This window comes from Aquarana catesbeiana, linkage group LG04, assembly GCF_042186555.1.
Source record: "Aquarana catesbeiana isolate 2022-GZ linkage group LG04, ASM4218655v1, whole genome shotgun sequence".
NCBI lineage: Eukaryota > Metazoa > Chordata > Amphibia > Anura > Ranidae > Aquarana > Aquarana catesbeiana.
In genome coordinates this window covers 4,431,501-4,448,519 of record NC_133327.1, presented here as the reverse complement: position 1 = coordinate 4,448,519, position 17,019 = coordinate 4,431,501, and the positions used below count along the sequence as shown (strand labels likewise).

The 17,019-nt window shown below is 42.9% G+C and overlaps 1 protein-coding gene across 1 annotated transcript in view; it reads left to right on the top strand.

Annotated features, from left to right (window-relative positions):
- LOC141141100 (vomeronasal type-2 receptor 26-like) overlaps nt 1-16,797 on the top strand; it is a 166,324-nt gene extending 149,527 nt beyond the window's left edge. Inside the window, exon 5 of the mRNA XM_073628810.1 lies at nt 15,887-16,797. Within this exon, the coding sequence (XP_073484911.1) occupies nt 15,887-16,797 (911 nt within the window). The remainder of the gene's footprint in view (nt 1-15,886) is intronic.
- The last annotated feature ends 222 nt before the right edge of the window (nt 16,798-17,019 follow it).

Genomic DNA, 17,019 nt, shown 5'->3' with positions numbered 1-17,019 from the left:
GTTGAGTCCAGAAAATGGCATGATTGTGTAACCTTATACAAAGCACTGTTGGCTGTTATTTACTAAATGCAAAAACACATTTCACTACAAGCGCAGTTGCAACTGCACTGAAACTGCACTTGTAGTGCCAAGAGGATTTGCCCTTAGTAAATAACCCCCATTTTCTCTGAAAACACCAATGACATCACCCCAAAAGTGTTGTAGCGTTGAGACAATAATCCACACATTCTTGCTTAACAAACTTTTCTATACCTGCACAATCACATGTGCATTTACCAAAGGTTTTTCAAACAAACCAACATGTTTGTTGTATAACAATTTTTGGGGTAGCATTATCAAAAATAGAAATGTCCATTTACGAGAAAACAAGCCTGTGTAAAACCAACAAGAAAGACACAAATCTTGAACTTACAAATGTCACATTTGGTAGAACTTGAAGGCAATATCAGACATGAGTATTTAGGAACTGTGTTTGATATTGCGTTAATATGGGGTGAAGTCACCCCAGGAAAAGCCAAATTTGGAAGATGCACACCAATTTACCAATGTCAACATGTGCGACCTGCCATCATGGGGGATCAAGGGACGTGTTTTGGGGGAGCAACCCCTTCCTCTCAGCTACTTTATTATTGAGGAAGGGGTTGCACCCCCAAAAGGCGTCCATTGATCTCCCGTGATGGCAGATAGCACATGTTGACTCACTGTGTGCATCCTACAAATTTTGCTTTGTGAAAAATCACAAAAACATTTTGCACATTGTAGCACACCAAAAAACAAAGTGATTTGGAGGGGCTTTAAACTCGCCCCAAAACATCAATGATGTTTTTATTTTTTGGAATAACATCATTGATGTTTTTCTTGATGTGTAAATTACACCCCATGATCTCCCCGATCAGGATCTGGGCACTTTCGGATGTGAAAGGATCTGGATCCACAACATCACGATCACCTAAAAAGAGAGGAACCCCAAAAAAAAATGAGGTCTCAAAAATATGACGGCATCCATCTCTTACCTGAGCCTGTGGTCGCAGACAGTCACCTGTTGTGGTGACTAGTTCCACCACGTCTTCTTCCTCCTGCTCAGATTGTGTTGGGGGGATTTCCCCTTCTTCCAGGGGGGGGGCTCTGGTCTCCTCGGATGAGGGGTGTCCTCCGAGTCTTTTCTCCCCTATGTAAAACAAAATGGTATAATTAGCACACAGATATTTGATGGCAGAACTATAAATAGGAAACATTGCTTGGAAGTGGGGTACAATTGTCAATTTTAGCAGAGTTCAAAAATGTAGCATTTTCAGTGTCCTTTGTCAAGCTGCAATACTTTACCTGTTTGGTACAAGCTTCACAGATGTAGCCCCCCCCCCCCTATAGTATACACTGGAGCACCTGTGTGGCCCCCTAATAAAAATGGTGTTCTTGTGTCCCACACTAGTGCTCCAGTGTCCAGATATGAAAACAGCTGCTCAGTGTCCTCTCCTTATACAGAATCTAGTTTGCATTTCATTCTAGTAACAAAGCCATCTACACAACCCAATTCTTTTAAGACAAGTATAGGACGTAAAAATGGTGGCCAAATGCATATGGCCTAAACAATGGTATTTTATAGTCCGAAAGAAAAATGTTTGATACAAACGAATAATGTGCCCATGAACCTGAAAGTTGCCATTTTAAACTGTACAACAGTTCCTAAAAGCTCATGGAGCAGCACGAACGTAATAAACATAAAGAATAGGAACACAGCACAACTACTTACTTTTTTGCAGCACTCTCCGGATCTTTCTGTACTGCTCATGTTCTCATAATTTGAGGTCCGACCACCGCTTCCTGAGCTGATCTTTCGATCGTCGTACCCCGAAATTCCGGTGCAGACTCCTGACCACTTTCGCCATGATCTTGGCCTTTCTGACATTGGGGTTGGGGTAAGGTCCATACTTCCCATCATAGTCGGCCCTCTTCAGGATGTCCACCATCTCCAACATCTCCCCAAAGGACATATTTGAGTCCTTAAATCTCCTTCTGGATTGGGACGTGTCCGGATCCGGCCTTTCCTCCTCCTCCTCATCGTTGCTACAATTAGCACGCACCTGCTGTGTCTCCGCCATGTGCTCTTCCCCCACTGCGCCGAATGAAAAGGGGCGGGGAATAGACTAGAAAGAACGTCAGGGGCGGGCGGAGTTACACGCATGCGCAGTGTGTATAAAGCGTAACACGCGTGCGTCTTACGTACGATCTGTGAGCGGGGGAAGGAGCATCGGAGGCGCCGATCGTGATAACGAAGGTAGGATCTAAACTTGGGCCTATACTGCTTCGAAATGGAAGTCTATATTGTAACAAGATTAGGGGAGTTTGGCCTGACATTAGGGTTTTTCTTGTGTTGTGTCTTGCATAGAAAATGGATGGGTTCAACGACCACAATTTCCTCCCCCTGTTCATTGACAAATACAGGGAGCTGCCCTGTCTGTGGCAAGTGAGACACCCCCACTATAACCATAAACAAAAGAGGCAGGCAGCGCTGGAGAAACTGCTGGAGTTGGTGAAGCCGGTGGTCCCCACAGCAACCATCTCTTATTTAAAAGCCAAAATTGGTGGCCTGAGGAGCACTTATCTAAGGGAGCGCAAGAAGGTCACAGATTCCCAGAGGTCCGGAGCTGCAGCAGATGAAGTTTATGTCCCCAGGCTGTGGTACTATGAGAGACTGCGATTTCTGTCAGACCACACTGAACTCAGGGAATCCCTCTCTACTCTTCCTTCCACGCTTCCTTCCACCCCAGCTGAGGCTTCCGATGTCCAACCTGGGCCTTCCAGCCAGAAAGAAGTGGAGGAGCCCAACTGGAGCCAGGTATAGCATTGTTCTACTGATTTCTGGGCAATACAGAAATGATGTTTACTATAGATGTTATTATTAATCACTAATTGCTGATTGAAAAAAGTGTTTTACATATCAATAGACAGTAGTGGGCACCCAAATTTGGGACAAGAATGAAAAATGCTGGGCTCAGAAGGATAGTCTGTTATATTTGTTAACATTCAATTTGCAACAGTCAGGAGGTGAAAATTGTGTGTGATTGAAGAGAAAAATACTAAAACTATGTCCCTTTTTCATACACAGGAAGACCTCAGCCAGGAGGAGGTTGTGGAATGTGGCAGTAAGGAGAAGGCGGGGATTAGTGGCAGCCAGGAGGAGGCGGGGCTAAGTGTCAGCCAGGAGAAGCCCGGGACCAGTCGCAGCCTGACTGAATCTCAGGTTCCTCCCCTCCGCCTTCCATATAAAAGAGCCAGGAAGATGACTCCGAGCCCCGTGCAGGATTCTGCGTTCAGGCTCATTCAGGAGGCTTCGGCGTCCCTACGAACCTTACCCACTCCTGAAGAGGCCTTTGCCTGCATGGCTGCCACAAAACTGCAGGGCATGCAGGAGGGTCAACGCAGGCTCTGTGAGGACCTTATGTATAAAGTCCTACGTAAGGGTGTGAGTGGGGAACTAACACCCAAGACCGATGTCATTGAGTTGGACCATCCTCCTCCTCCTCCTCCTGCTGCCACAACTCCACCACCACAGCCACCGCGTGGAAGGAAGCATGGAAAGAAGACCTGAGAGTGATGGCCCTTGGTTCAGTCTGGTCTGACAGAAGCTGCAGTCTCTTGTATGACCACAGCCTGGGGACACAGATGTTATCTGCTGCTTTCCAGATCTCTGGGACTTCTGGACCAGACTGCCCTCCCTTAGATAAGGACTCCTCAGGTCACCAATTTTGCTTTTAAATAATTGATGTCTGCCCTGGGGGTCCAAGGCTTCACCCACTTCTGCTGTTTCTCAAGCGTTGCCTCCCTCTTTGTTTAGTTGTGACCCCTTAATAAAATTTTTTTTTGGAAATTATACTCTCCTGTGTGTGTTTTCATCCAAAAAGGACAGTTTGTCGGTGACGATTCAGGTACATTTCTAACATAAAATGTGAAATTAACAAGGGACAACACCAAACAATCTCCTACAGATTAAATAGAACAACATATCAAGGGTGTTGTGGGAACTTGTCACAAAAAACACACACAAACATTTTCGGGAGTACAAATAAAAATCCCCCCAAAAAATAACACCCTTCAAAAAAATACAAACACAAAAAAAGAATCTACATTAAAGCCAAAAAAAAAAAAAATACAAAAAAAAATGTTGTCAGATGTGAGAAATCAAAATATATTGAGGGAATCCCGATAAATAGTAACGAAATAAGTTTGTGAGAAGTCTGTGTGAATATGAGCAGCAAAACTACTTTATTCTTGTCACATTATAAAGAAGAAGAGAGTGCGCTGTATTATACCATTTTTAACATTGCAGCGTGACGAAAGTGCTGTATCCATTGCGAACGCTCAGTTTACCAGAATGAGCTGTTCCGTGTCGGAAATTTCTTCTGAGCATGCGTGGCACTTTGTGCATCGGAACAGGCCACACACGGTCGGAATTGACGCGATCGGATTTTGTTGTCGGAAAATTTTATCTCCTGCTCTCCAACTTTGTGTGTTGGAAAATCCGAGGGAAAATGTCCGATGGAGCCCACACACGGTCGGAATTTCCGACACCACGCTCCGATCGGACATTTTCCATCGGAAAATCCGACCGTGTGTACGGGGCATTAGACAGGACACTTTGGTTTTTTGCAGGCTGGCTGGTAAGTGAGCTGGGAATTTGTCATTGGTTTTGTTTGACATGCATCACCCTACCATGTGCTCCTTGCTGTTAAAGCCAGTTATAGGTTGGGGCAGTTGCCATTTGTTTGTTTCCTAAAATCCATATCATACCTGAAGGGATTAGAGTCTGGAATAGATAGATGGAACCTCTGGCTGTTTGTTTACAAACAGAATGAAGCAGCTGAGAGTTGTCATTTTGTTGGCAATTTAAACACACTTTTGTCTTTTAAGTGTTGCACAGTAGGCCCATACATGTTATTTATTGGAGTTTTGCATTTATAATGATTCACATTAAGAATGACTAAAATGTATGCTCTGCATCAAACAGAATAAAAAATATATTATTGCATCGGCACGTGTCCCACAGGGAAGTATCCAGCCCCTCATGCCATTTGTTTGGCAATCCCTTGCCTATTAGCGCAGAAAATGGCGAGAGCTGTTTTTAACTTTCGGCTCCAATTGACTTCAAGTAATGTTAAAGGATGTTTTGTTTTTTTTAAATAACAAACATTTTATACTTAGAATAGCAAGTATAGGAGCAATACCTCAGGAATTCACAGGATCAAATCTACACAAAAGAAGTACCAAATCATAAAGAATGACAATCCATATGGCATACACAAAACAGTAGTCTATGTGTTGCTATAGGATGGAGTGGAGGGGTAAAAACGTCCAAAAGAAGCAAGCAACAAAGAGGGAGACCAACTTATTTAGGAGAGAAGCCGTGCCACGTCCAATAGTACATAAACACAAGAAAAGGGTTCCCCTAGGTGGACTTTTCCGGCACTTGCATAATAGAAAAAAATTAGAAGTAGAAACTATAATACATCATAAAAGGGCATAAATTTTATTCAATTAGGATAATACAATTATTAAAAACAAAGTGGATATCAACAGTAACAAAGTAGTACTAATAGGTAAATAACATGGAACAATCAAGCGATAAGCAATAGTGAAGGTAAACCTCTTTTCAAGCCCGACGCGTTTCGGGATGTTTAGTGTTTTTAGAGTCCTTCTTCAGGGGCATGGTCGAAAAGAGGGGTTCATCTGAATATATTGAAAAAATATGTATGAGTAAGATTGGGAGAGTGTAAAACAAAAATCAAAAATCAAATAGTACATAGGTTATCAGTAGATATCCAATAGGGGATTTAAATGATCCATTGATCACCTACCTGAGAGAGTTCCATTAACCGCTTGTGGGGGGAAGTTTAAAAAAGCCACTGAAAGAAAGCGGGGTGGCAGTGGGCAATTAAGGATGTAATAAGTATAAGTGCTAAATTTAGATGGTATAAGCTGCAGGAAGAAAAGCAGTCATCTCCATAAAGGAGTGTCACACTAAGCCCATCCCGCCCGAACCCGGGCATGCGCAAGCCAGAGCGGTAAGCTGAGGTCACAGGAAGGCGCCCCTAAAAAATGAAAAAATTGAAGTACCTTAGCAGAGATACAATATGTATAGAGGATAAATGCAAAAAATAATGACAGACCAAAAAGGTGTACAAAGAGTATGTATCTATATTTTATGTATATATTGGAGTGGTAACTGTCAAATATACGCATGTAACTTACCAAATATTTAAGGCAGGGTAACAGAAGAGGAGGTTAACTAGCAAAAATAATCTACCTTATAGGAAGCAGAGGTAATAAAAGTACGTGTATATATGATAATGTATAGAGTAAATTGATGCATAATAGGAAAAAAATCTGAATAGAGATGTATAATGGGGAAGTATATGTCCCAATTAAAGCATACATAATAAGAAATATAATGGTAAAGGACTAAAGAGCTTTGAGCAGAATTGGCATCAAGATATGAAGTTCATATATCAAAAACCAAATATGAGACTAGAGCTGAAATAGCCGTGTGTATAAATTCCCCTTAGCCTGCAGGAGATAGAATATAATCAGAGCAGGATAAAAGGTAGTAAAGAGACAAAAAACAACAATACTCCTGTAGCCCAAGAAGAATCAATAATAAGAGGGGAAATATAATGCAATGATAATCATGGTCATGAAGGGGGAGAAAAATGAACAAAAAAGTAAATACACATACCTAGGAGGGTAAGATCAATAAAAATGACTTCAACTTGACATTCACTATGTCCTTTAACAACACTCATGTAACCTTCTTAGACATTGAAGTCTTCAAAGATGGACAAGGCAAGCTTTCCACGAAGCTCTTTAGAAAAAGCACGGCTGGCAATACTATATTGCATGCTGCTAGCTTCCATCCAAAACCTCTAATTGATTCCATACCCTACTCGCAATACATCAGGATCAAGCGCAACTGCACTGATAACGAAACCTTCCTGAAAGAAGCCGCTGCCTTACGAGACAGATTACTAATACGCGGATACTCTCACAAATGTCTAAAAAAGGCTTTTAAAAAAGCAATGGACAAACCCAGACAAACGCTTCTCCATTCTACGAAACAACAAAGAGATATACGCCATCCTAGTATAATTACAACTTATAATGAACAACACGAACAAGTCAAAAGAATAATTGAAAGATATTGGCACTTATTGGTTCTTGACCCCAGTCTGGGCCACTTAGTGCCAGAAAAACCCGCTTTTACCTTTAGGAGAGCGACCTCTATCGGGGACAAAATCACCAACAGCGAATTTAGACCAACAACAACTCATTGCAAATACAGGGGCACATTTGCCTGCGGCACTTGCCACTATTGTGGCTACATGCTGACCCAGAGAAACCCTACCCTCCCTAATGGGAAAACCTTCTTTCCTAGACATTTTGCCAACTGCAGGACCACTGGAGTGGTTTATCTACTCCAGTGTAACTGCGGTTGCTTTTATATAGGAAAGACCAAACTTGAATTCTGGCAAAGAGCATATAGACATATTTTGTCTATGAAAACAGCTGACCCGGATCTCCCTCTGGGCCGGCATGTGGCCTTGGTACATGGGGGCAAGTTTCCCGTTATCAGGTTTTTGATTCTGGATCGCATACACCCTAACCCCAGAGGGGGCGACTGGAATAAAATTTTACTCCAGCGAGAACTAAAATGGATACACTTATTAAAGGCCACTATACCCCCAGGCCTCAACGAGGCTGTTTGCTTTAAACCCTTTTTAGAAGGTTTTAATTCCGGAGGAATGGAAAGATAATTCCTTGTTTTCCTCTCCTCCCTATTTCCAGGTCTCTTTTCCCCTTTCCTTCCCTTCATTTGCTGTGTCCCCTTTTTTGTTATCACATTTAACTTTGTACACCTAGCTGATTGTCGGGCCTCATACATACCTCCCTGTCCCCTTTTTTTTTTTTTTCCCCGTTACTGTGCACTCCAATATATTGACCAGCGTTTTTCAGGGTACCTTGTATCAGATCTATACAATCAGCTCGGTTGGTTCCCCTTTAGGAACCTCCCTTTTGTTTTGTTTTGTTTTGTATATATGCCATTTGCTTGTCTTTCTATTCTGTGTCAGTATTAACCATATTTCAACCTGTGGTTAAGTCTTCTGTTACTCTATGCCAGATTTCTCACTTGAGGCTTTTGTTGATGTTTCTATCTTGTAATGTCCTGTATGACGAGATCATATTACTCGTTTGTATTTACCTCATTATTATATTGTTTAATATTTAATTTTGTTTATTCCCCCTTGTTTATGACTTCACTACCTTGCGACATGTCCCAGTCCTCTCTCCATATACCTTCATTTATGCCACTGAGATCCAGCAGGGCTAACGTTTAAATTTCCCATACCTTTTATTCTTTCAATTTATTATTGCTTAGTTCGTCCTGAATCCCCACATTATTATTCTTTACTTTCCCATATTCCCCTTTTCCGTCGTGTAATTTTTCCCATCTTGTCTAGGATGTATACATTCTTATATGCTCCTTTTGTTTTAGTCTACTCTGTCGCTCCCCTGCCCCCCCCAGGGCGTGTTCAGCCAGAGCGGTGGCCCGGCACGGAAAACCGCCCCAGATCTGTTTTTCTTTCTGGGGCGGGACTTAGGGAGGTTGCTGGGCGTAGCTCCACCTTGCGCCCACCGCCTCCATGTTGCCACTCCAGCGAGCATGCCCAGTTCGCTGGAAGGGCACTTCCGTGTCGGTGGAGCGGGTGTGCGCGACGTCGCTCCAACGTCATTGCGCTCTCGCGCATGCGCGGTGGGGGCGGCGCCGCGCACCCTCGCTCCGGGAGGTTTTATTAGGCGTCCCAGCTGACGGCCCTCATTACACAGCTGAGCGTCTTCTTGACGCCAGCTGATTGGAGCCTGTCATACATTTAAACCGGCCCCACTCACTCTCTGCTATAGCGCTCTGTACGCTGGATGCAGGTTTGCGTGGTTGGCCGTGTCTACACTCTTACCCTCCTAGGTATGTGTATTTACTTTTTTGTTCATTTTTCTCCCCCTTCATGACCATGATTATCATTGCATTATATTTCCCCTCTTATTATTGATTCTTCTTGGGCTACAGGAGTATTGTTGTTTTTTGTCTCTTTACTACCTTTTATCCTGCTCTGATTATATTCTATCTCCTGCAGGCTAAGGGGAATTTATACACACGGCTATTTCAGCTCTAGTCTCATATTTGGTTTTTGATATATGAACTTCATATCTTGATGCCAATTCTGCTCAAAGCTCTTTAGTCCTTTACCATTATATTTCTTATTATGTATGCTTTAATTGGGACATATACTTCCCCATTATACATCTCTATTCAGATATTTTTCCTATTATGCATCAATTTACTCTATACATTATCATATATACACGTACTTTTATTACCTCTGCTTCCTATAAGGTAGATTATTTTTGCTAGTTAACCTCCTCTTCTGTTACCCTGCCTTAAATATTTGGTAAGTTACATGCGTATATTTGACAGTTACCACTCCAATATATACATAAAATATAGATACATACTCTTTGTACACCTTTTTGGTCTGTCATTATTTTTTGCATTTATCCTCTATACATATTGTATCTCTGCTAAGGTACTTCAATTTTTTCATTTTTTAGGGGCGCCTTCCTGTGACCTCAGCTTACCGCTCTGGCTTGCGCATGCCCGGGTTCGGGCGGGATGGGCTTAGTGTGACACTCCTTTATGGAGATGACTGCTTTTCTTCCTGCAGCTTATACCATCTAAATTTAGCACTTATACTTATTACATCCTTAATTGCCCACTGCCACCCCGCTTTCTTTCAGTGGCTTTTTTAAACTTCCCCCCACAAGCGGTTAATGGAACTCTCTCAGGTAGGTGATCAATGGATCATTTAAATCCCCTATTGGATATCTACTGATAACCTATGTACTATTTGATTTTTGTTTTACACTCTCCCAATCTTACTCATACATATTTTTTCAATATATTCAGATGAACCCCTCTTTTCGACCATGCCCCTGAAGAAGGACTCTAAAAACACTAAACATCCCGAAACGCGTCGGGCTTGAAAAGAGGTTTACCTTCACTATTGCTTATCGCTTGATTGTTCCATGTTATTTACCTATTAGTACTACTTTGTTACTGTTGATATCCACTTTGTTTTTAATAATTGTATTATCCTAATTGAATAAAATTTATGCCCTTTTATGATGTATTATAGTTTCTACTTCTAATTTTTTTCTATTATGCAAGTGCCGGAAAAGTCCACCTAGGGGAACCCTTTTCTTGTGTAAAAGAAGCAAGCAGGGCTGCCATTATGATGAGAAAGAAACCATATTCTCGAGGCTGAAAGACAACAAGTAGAGAGGTGCCTCTGGGTGCAGTCGTTTTTGTGGGTAAAAATACTTTTAATATAACATAGGTAAACTCACATTGCAGTAGTTAAAAACAAGCATGGTAGTCTGTCAGGGATGGCGCTACCGATCCTGTGCCTAGTAGATAGTCTCTGCCGTGGATGTAGGACAAGTCTTCCGGATATGGTATGGCGGCTGCATACACAGAGGAGCGGCCTCAGAACGAGGCTTGGACCGCACGAGACTGCTGGCTGCAGGGGGATGACGTCATCAGCAATGGACACGTTTCTTGGGCATGCGCGCTTGGATGGTCAGCAAGCCGTGCCCCTTTTTCAACAGGTTATACTTACCTGCTCTGTGAAAAGGTTTTGCACCAAGTAGCCTCCTCTTCTTGGATCCTCCACTGGCGTTCCTGGCCCCTCCCTCTTGCCAAGTCCCCCCATAACATGCAGCTTGCTATTGGGGCAACCAAGCAGGCTCACTTTCGAGCCGATGCTCTTTCTGCCCACTCAGACACAGAGCACGGCTCAGCCCACTCTCTCCTCATTGGCTCACTGGCTGTGATTGACAGTAGCAGGAGGCAGAGACCCTGGAGAACACTGGAAGAGAACACAAGCACCTACTAATATGAATACTGCTGTGCAAAATGTAAGCACATTGTCTCCCTGGAAGCCCAGGTTCTGAATCTGGGGAAGCAACTGTCAGCACTGAGATGTCCCTCCATACTAAAGGTGAGCCAGGAATGTACACGGCAGGTGCCGGCAGGGGCCAGCACAGAGGCGGGTGGAGACAAAGAGGTGCAGGCACTAGCTAAAGAGTAGATGGGTGACAGTCAGGAGGGGTAGAGAGGGAAGTGCCAGAGAGGCCGATCCAGGACTGGAGCATCCCAATAAGTACGCTCCATTGAATGACATTGGTGAAACCAGTCAGGGACCAGCACTGCTGGAGATGAGGGACTCTCCTAGCTGCCAGGGGAAGAACTCCTCTAGTGAGAGTGGGGGGGCAGCAAAGGGAAGGGAAAGACAGATTCTGGTGGTAGGGGACTCAATTCTTAGAAGGACAGAGAGGGCAATCTGTAACCAAGACCTGAAGCGCCGAACAGTATGTTGTCTACCGGGCGCTCGGGTTCGGCACATCACGGATCTTGTGGACAGATTACTGGGAGGGGCTGGGGAAGACCCGGCTGTCATGGTGCACGTTGGCACCAATGACAAAGTCAGAGGCAGATGGAGTGTCCTAAAGAACGATTTTAGGGACTTAGGTGCTAAATTGAGGAAAGGGACCTCCAAGGTAGTATTCTCAGGAATACTACCGGTACATCGAGCCACACCAGAAAAGGCAGAGGGAGATTAGGGAAGTAAACAAGTGGCTGAAGAGCTGGTGCAGTAAGGAGGGGTTTGGGTTCCTGGAGGACTGGGCCGACTTCTCAGTCGGTAACCGGTACTATAGAAGGGATGGACTGCACCTAAATGAGGAGGGTGCAGATCTGCTGGGAATGAAGATGGCCAAAAAGTTAGAGGGGTTTTTAAACTAGGCGATGGGGGGAGGGTCCAGAGACAGTGATAGCCAGCGCGGAAGATATTCCAGAGGGTAGTATTGGGGGCATTAGTGGTAGGTTAACCAAAGCACAAAAACACAAGGTGAGTATAGTAGCAAGTCCTAGTTGCAATCTTTAAACACCCAATACGAGGACAATATGCGTCCGGTCTAAACTATGTGGCATGTTCACCAATGCCAGGAGCATGGCAGACAAGATGGGTGAACTAGAGATACTGTTGTACAAGGAGGATTTGGATTTTGTGGGAATTTCAGAGACCTGGTTCAACAGCTCTCATGATTGGCTGGCAAAGATTCAAGGGTATACCCTATACCGCAAGGATAGAGAGGGTAAAAAAGGGGGAGGGGTATGCCTATATATCAAGAATAATGTACAAGCGAATGTGAGAGATGACATCACTGAGGGAGCTAGAGAGGAGGTGGAATCCTTATAGGTAGAGCTCCAAAGGGATGAAGCTAAGGGGAAAATAATACTGGGAGTATGCTATAGGCCCCCTAACCTGAGGGAGGAAGTGGAGACGGATCTACTATCACAAATTGGATTAGCAGCAAGGATGGGAAGTGTTATCATAATGGGAGATTTTAATTATCCAGACATAGACTGGGCGGAGGGAACCGCGCATTCATTTAAGGCTCGCCAGTTCCTTAATGTCTTGCAGGACAATTTTATGGGTCAGATGGTAGACGCACCAACTAGAAATAAAACATTACTGGATCTACTGATTACCAACAATACGGACCTGATCACAGATGTGGAAATACGGGGCAATTTAGGTAACAGCGATCACAAGTCAATTAGTTTCAGTATAAATCACACAAATAGGAAACATGAAGGGAACACAAAGACACTGAATTTCAAAAGAGCCAACTTCCCTAAACTGCAAACCTTGCTAAAAGGCATAAATTGGGATAAAATATTAGGAACAAAGAATACGGAGGAGAGATGGGTTTGCTTTAAGAGCATATTAAATAAGGGCATTAGCCAATGTATCCCATTGGGTAATAAATTTAAAAGAGCGAACAAAAATCCTGGATGGCTTAACTCCAATGTAAAAATGCATATAAAAGCAAAGGAGAAGGCCTTCAAAAAATACAAGGTTGCGGGATCATCCTCAGCATTCAGACTTTATAAAGAATGCAATAAGAAATGTAAGAGTGCAATTAGGACGGCTAAGATAGAACATGAAAGACACATAGCGGAGGAGAGCAAAAAAAATCCCAAGAAATTCTTTAAGTATGTAAACAGTAAAAAAGGGAGGACAGACCATATTGGCCCCATAAAGAATGAGGAAGGACATCTGGTTACAAAGGATGGGGAGATGGCAAAGGTATTGAATTTATTCTTCTCCTCAGTCTTCACGAGTGAATCGGGGGCTTCAGTAACCAAAACTGCAGTGTTTATCCTCATGACACAACACAGGAAGCACCTCCATGGTTAACAGAGGACGGAATTAAAATTAGACTTGAGAAACTTAACATTAATAAATCATCGGGACCAGATGGCTTGCATCCGAGTGTACTTAGGGAACTCAGTCAGGTGATTGCCAGACCGTTGTTCCTAATTTTTACAGACAGTCTATTGACTGGAATGATACCAGCTGATTGGAGAAAAGCCAATGTAGCACCAATATTTAAAAAGGGCCCAAAAAACATCCCTGGGAATTACAGACCAGTTAGCCTAACATCAATAGTATGTAAACTCTTAGAGGGGATGATAAGGGACTATATACAAGATTTTAGTAATAAGAACGATATCATTAGCAGTAATCAGCATGGATTCATGAAGAATCGTTCTTGCCTAACCAATCTATTAACCTTCTATGAGGAGGTGAGTTGCCATCTAGATAAAGGAAGGCCCGGAGACGTGGTGTATCTGGATTTTGCAAAAGCATTTGACACAGTTCCCCATAAACGTTTACTGTACAAAATAAGGTCCATTGGCATGGACTATAGGGTGAGTACATGGATTGAAAACTGGCTACAAGGGCGTGTTCAGAGGGTGGTGATAAATGGGGAGTACTCAGAATGGTCAGGGGTGGGTAGTGGGGTTCCCCAGGGTTCTGTGCTGGGACCAATCCTATTTAACTTGTTTATAAACGACCTGGAGGATGGGATAAACAGTTCAATCTCTGTATTTGCAGACGATACTAAGCTAAGCAGGGCAATAACTTCTCCGCAGGATGTGGAAACCTTGCAAAAAGACCTGAACAAATTAATGGGGTGGGCGACTACATGGCAAATGAGGTTCAATGTAGAAAAATGTAAAATAATGCATTTGGGTGGCAAAAATATGAATGCAATCTATACATTGGGGGGAGAACCTCTGGGGGAATCTAAGATGGAAAAGGACCTGGGGGTCCTAGTAGATGATAGGCTCAGCAATGGCATGCAATGCCAAGCTGCTGCTAATAAAGCAAACAGAATATTGGCATGCATTAAAAGGGGGATCAACTCCAGAGATAAAACAATAATTCTCCGGCTCTACAAGACTCTGGTCCGGCCGCACCTGGAGTATGCTGTCCAGTTCTGGGCACCAGTCCTCAGGAAGGATGTACTGGAAATGGAGCGAGTACAAAGAAGGGCAACAAAGCTAATAAAGGGTCTGGAGGATCTTAGTTATGAGGAAAGGTTGCGAGCGCTGAACTTATTCTCTCTGGAGAAGAGACGCTTGAGAGGGGATATGATTTCAATTTACAAATACTGTACTGGTGACCCCACAATAGGGATAAAACTTTTTCACAGAAGAGAGTTTAATAAGACTCGTGGCCCTCATTACAATTAGAAGAAAAGAGGTTTAACCCTAAACTACGTAGAGGGTTCTTTACTGTAAGAGCGGCAAGGATGTGGAATTCCCTTCCACAGGCGTTGGTCTCAGCGGGGAGCATTGATAGCTTCAAGAAACTATTAGATAATCACCTGAATGACCGCAACATACAGGGATATGTAATGTAATACTGGCACATAATCACACACATAGGTTGGACTTGAAGGACGTGTGTCTTTTTTCAACCTCACCTACTATGTAACTATGTAACTAAGTATAGCTTTGGAAAACTTTAGTAGGTTGAAAAGGACTGTTACTCACAAAAGTGATAAAATCACAGGCACATAGGTAGTGACACTGCACATCTATGTCGTCTTGGACTGAGGGAACATACGTCCGATGTTACAGGTTGACTGAACCAGGCTCGGGGTGCGTGGTCTGGTGAGTTGGTGGTTTCCGGTGGTTCCGGATCTCATGGAACCCACAGCGGGGCTGGTGTGATGTCACTTCTGAATCTGACACGAGGAGGCCGACAACGCATTTGCGGATCATGCACTCCTTCTTCAAGCCGATGGCCTGAAGCCCCAGAAACCACTGGCTCACCAGACCGCAGACACCGAGCCTGGTTCAGTCAACCTGTACCATCTGATATATGTTCCCCCAGTCCAAGATGACACACAGGGTCAGATGTGCAGTGTCACTACCTATGTGCCTGTGATTTTATCACTTTTGTGAGTAACACCCTTTTTTAACCTATTAAAGTTTTCGAAACCTACACTTAGTAGGCGCTTGTGTTCTCTTTCAGTGTCATCCTCCAGAGCTGTCTTCTTGCTCCTACACAAAGCTACCATCTTTGTGGGCTCTATATGGATTTTGATGGACTTTCTATGGACTTTTTTATGGACTTTTTTTGGACTAATTTATACTTCCAATTTTTATTGATTGTCCCTTTCCACAAGCCTGGTACCCAGAGAATAGCCTACAAAAAGACAAATACTTTTCCCCAGACACTTGTTCTTACAAACATTCAATACGCATGAACACATTTGGACTGATATTTATTTATTTAGAAAATTGCTAAGCCATACAAAACTGTTAAAGAAACCAACCTTCTAGTCAAATGAATAATATGAACTATACATCACTGAATGATATGGAACATTATTTATGTGTCCTTTTTTTATCTTCCAGACAGTGAAAATTGCCAACAATGCAGATATGATGAATGGCCCAATGAGAAGAAGGATCGCTGTGTCCCGAAACTGCTGAGTTTCCTGTCTTACTCTAATGACCTTCTAGGAATGGTCTTTGCCTTGTTCTCCTCCATTCTTTGTGCTATGACTGGACTGATATTACTGGTCTTTATTTCACACCAAGACACATCCATTGTAAAAGCCAACAACAGGAACCTGAGCTTCACCCTTCTGATCTCCATCATGCTGAGTTTCCTCTGTGTTTACTTATTCCTTGGATGCCCTAATGATATATCCTGCTTGTTACGCCAAGTTTCATTTGGAATCCTCTTCACGATTTCCATCTCTTGTGTTCTTGCAAAAACCATTATAGTTTGTGTAGCATTTAAAGTCACCAAACCTGGCAGTTTGTGGCAACACTGGCTAGGAACCAAACTTTCTAATGCCATAGTCATCTCATGTTCATCAATTCAAGTTATAATTTGTATCATCTGGCTGTCAGTCTCTCCTCCCTTCAAAGAACTGGACACCTCTTCTTATCAGGACAAGATCATTGTTCAGTGTAATGAAGGGTCAGCTATTGGGTTTTATTCTGTTCTTGGTTACATGGGGTTTCTGGCAGCTGTAAGTTTTGTTCTGGCTTTCACGGTGAGGTCTTTACCAGACAGTTTTAATGAGGCCAAATACATCACCTTCAGCATGCTGGTGTTCTGCAGTGTGTGGATTGCCATGATCCCAGCCTATCTGAGCACCAGAGGAAAGTACATGGTGGCTGTAGAGATATTCGCCATACTGAGCTCCAGTGCCGGGGTTTTAGGTTGTATATTTCTCCCCAAATGTTACATTATCTTATGGAGACCAGAACGTAATACTAAAACATATTTAATGGAGAGAAGAGGTTTACAATAAATTGAACAATTATTATGTAATACATAGCATGATATGGTTTTAAGATTTTGTCTATTGCATTTTTAGCAATGCTAGAGGGTCATTCATTATGACTCAGCATGTTTACCTTTAGACTATAGATTTGCCTTAAAACACACACAAAAAAACAAAATCTAGTTCAATATGGCACTAAGTGCATAATTGTCCCCTTATTAATGTGCCATAGAAAAAAATATTGTATGA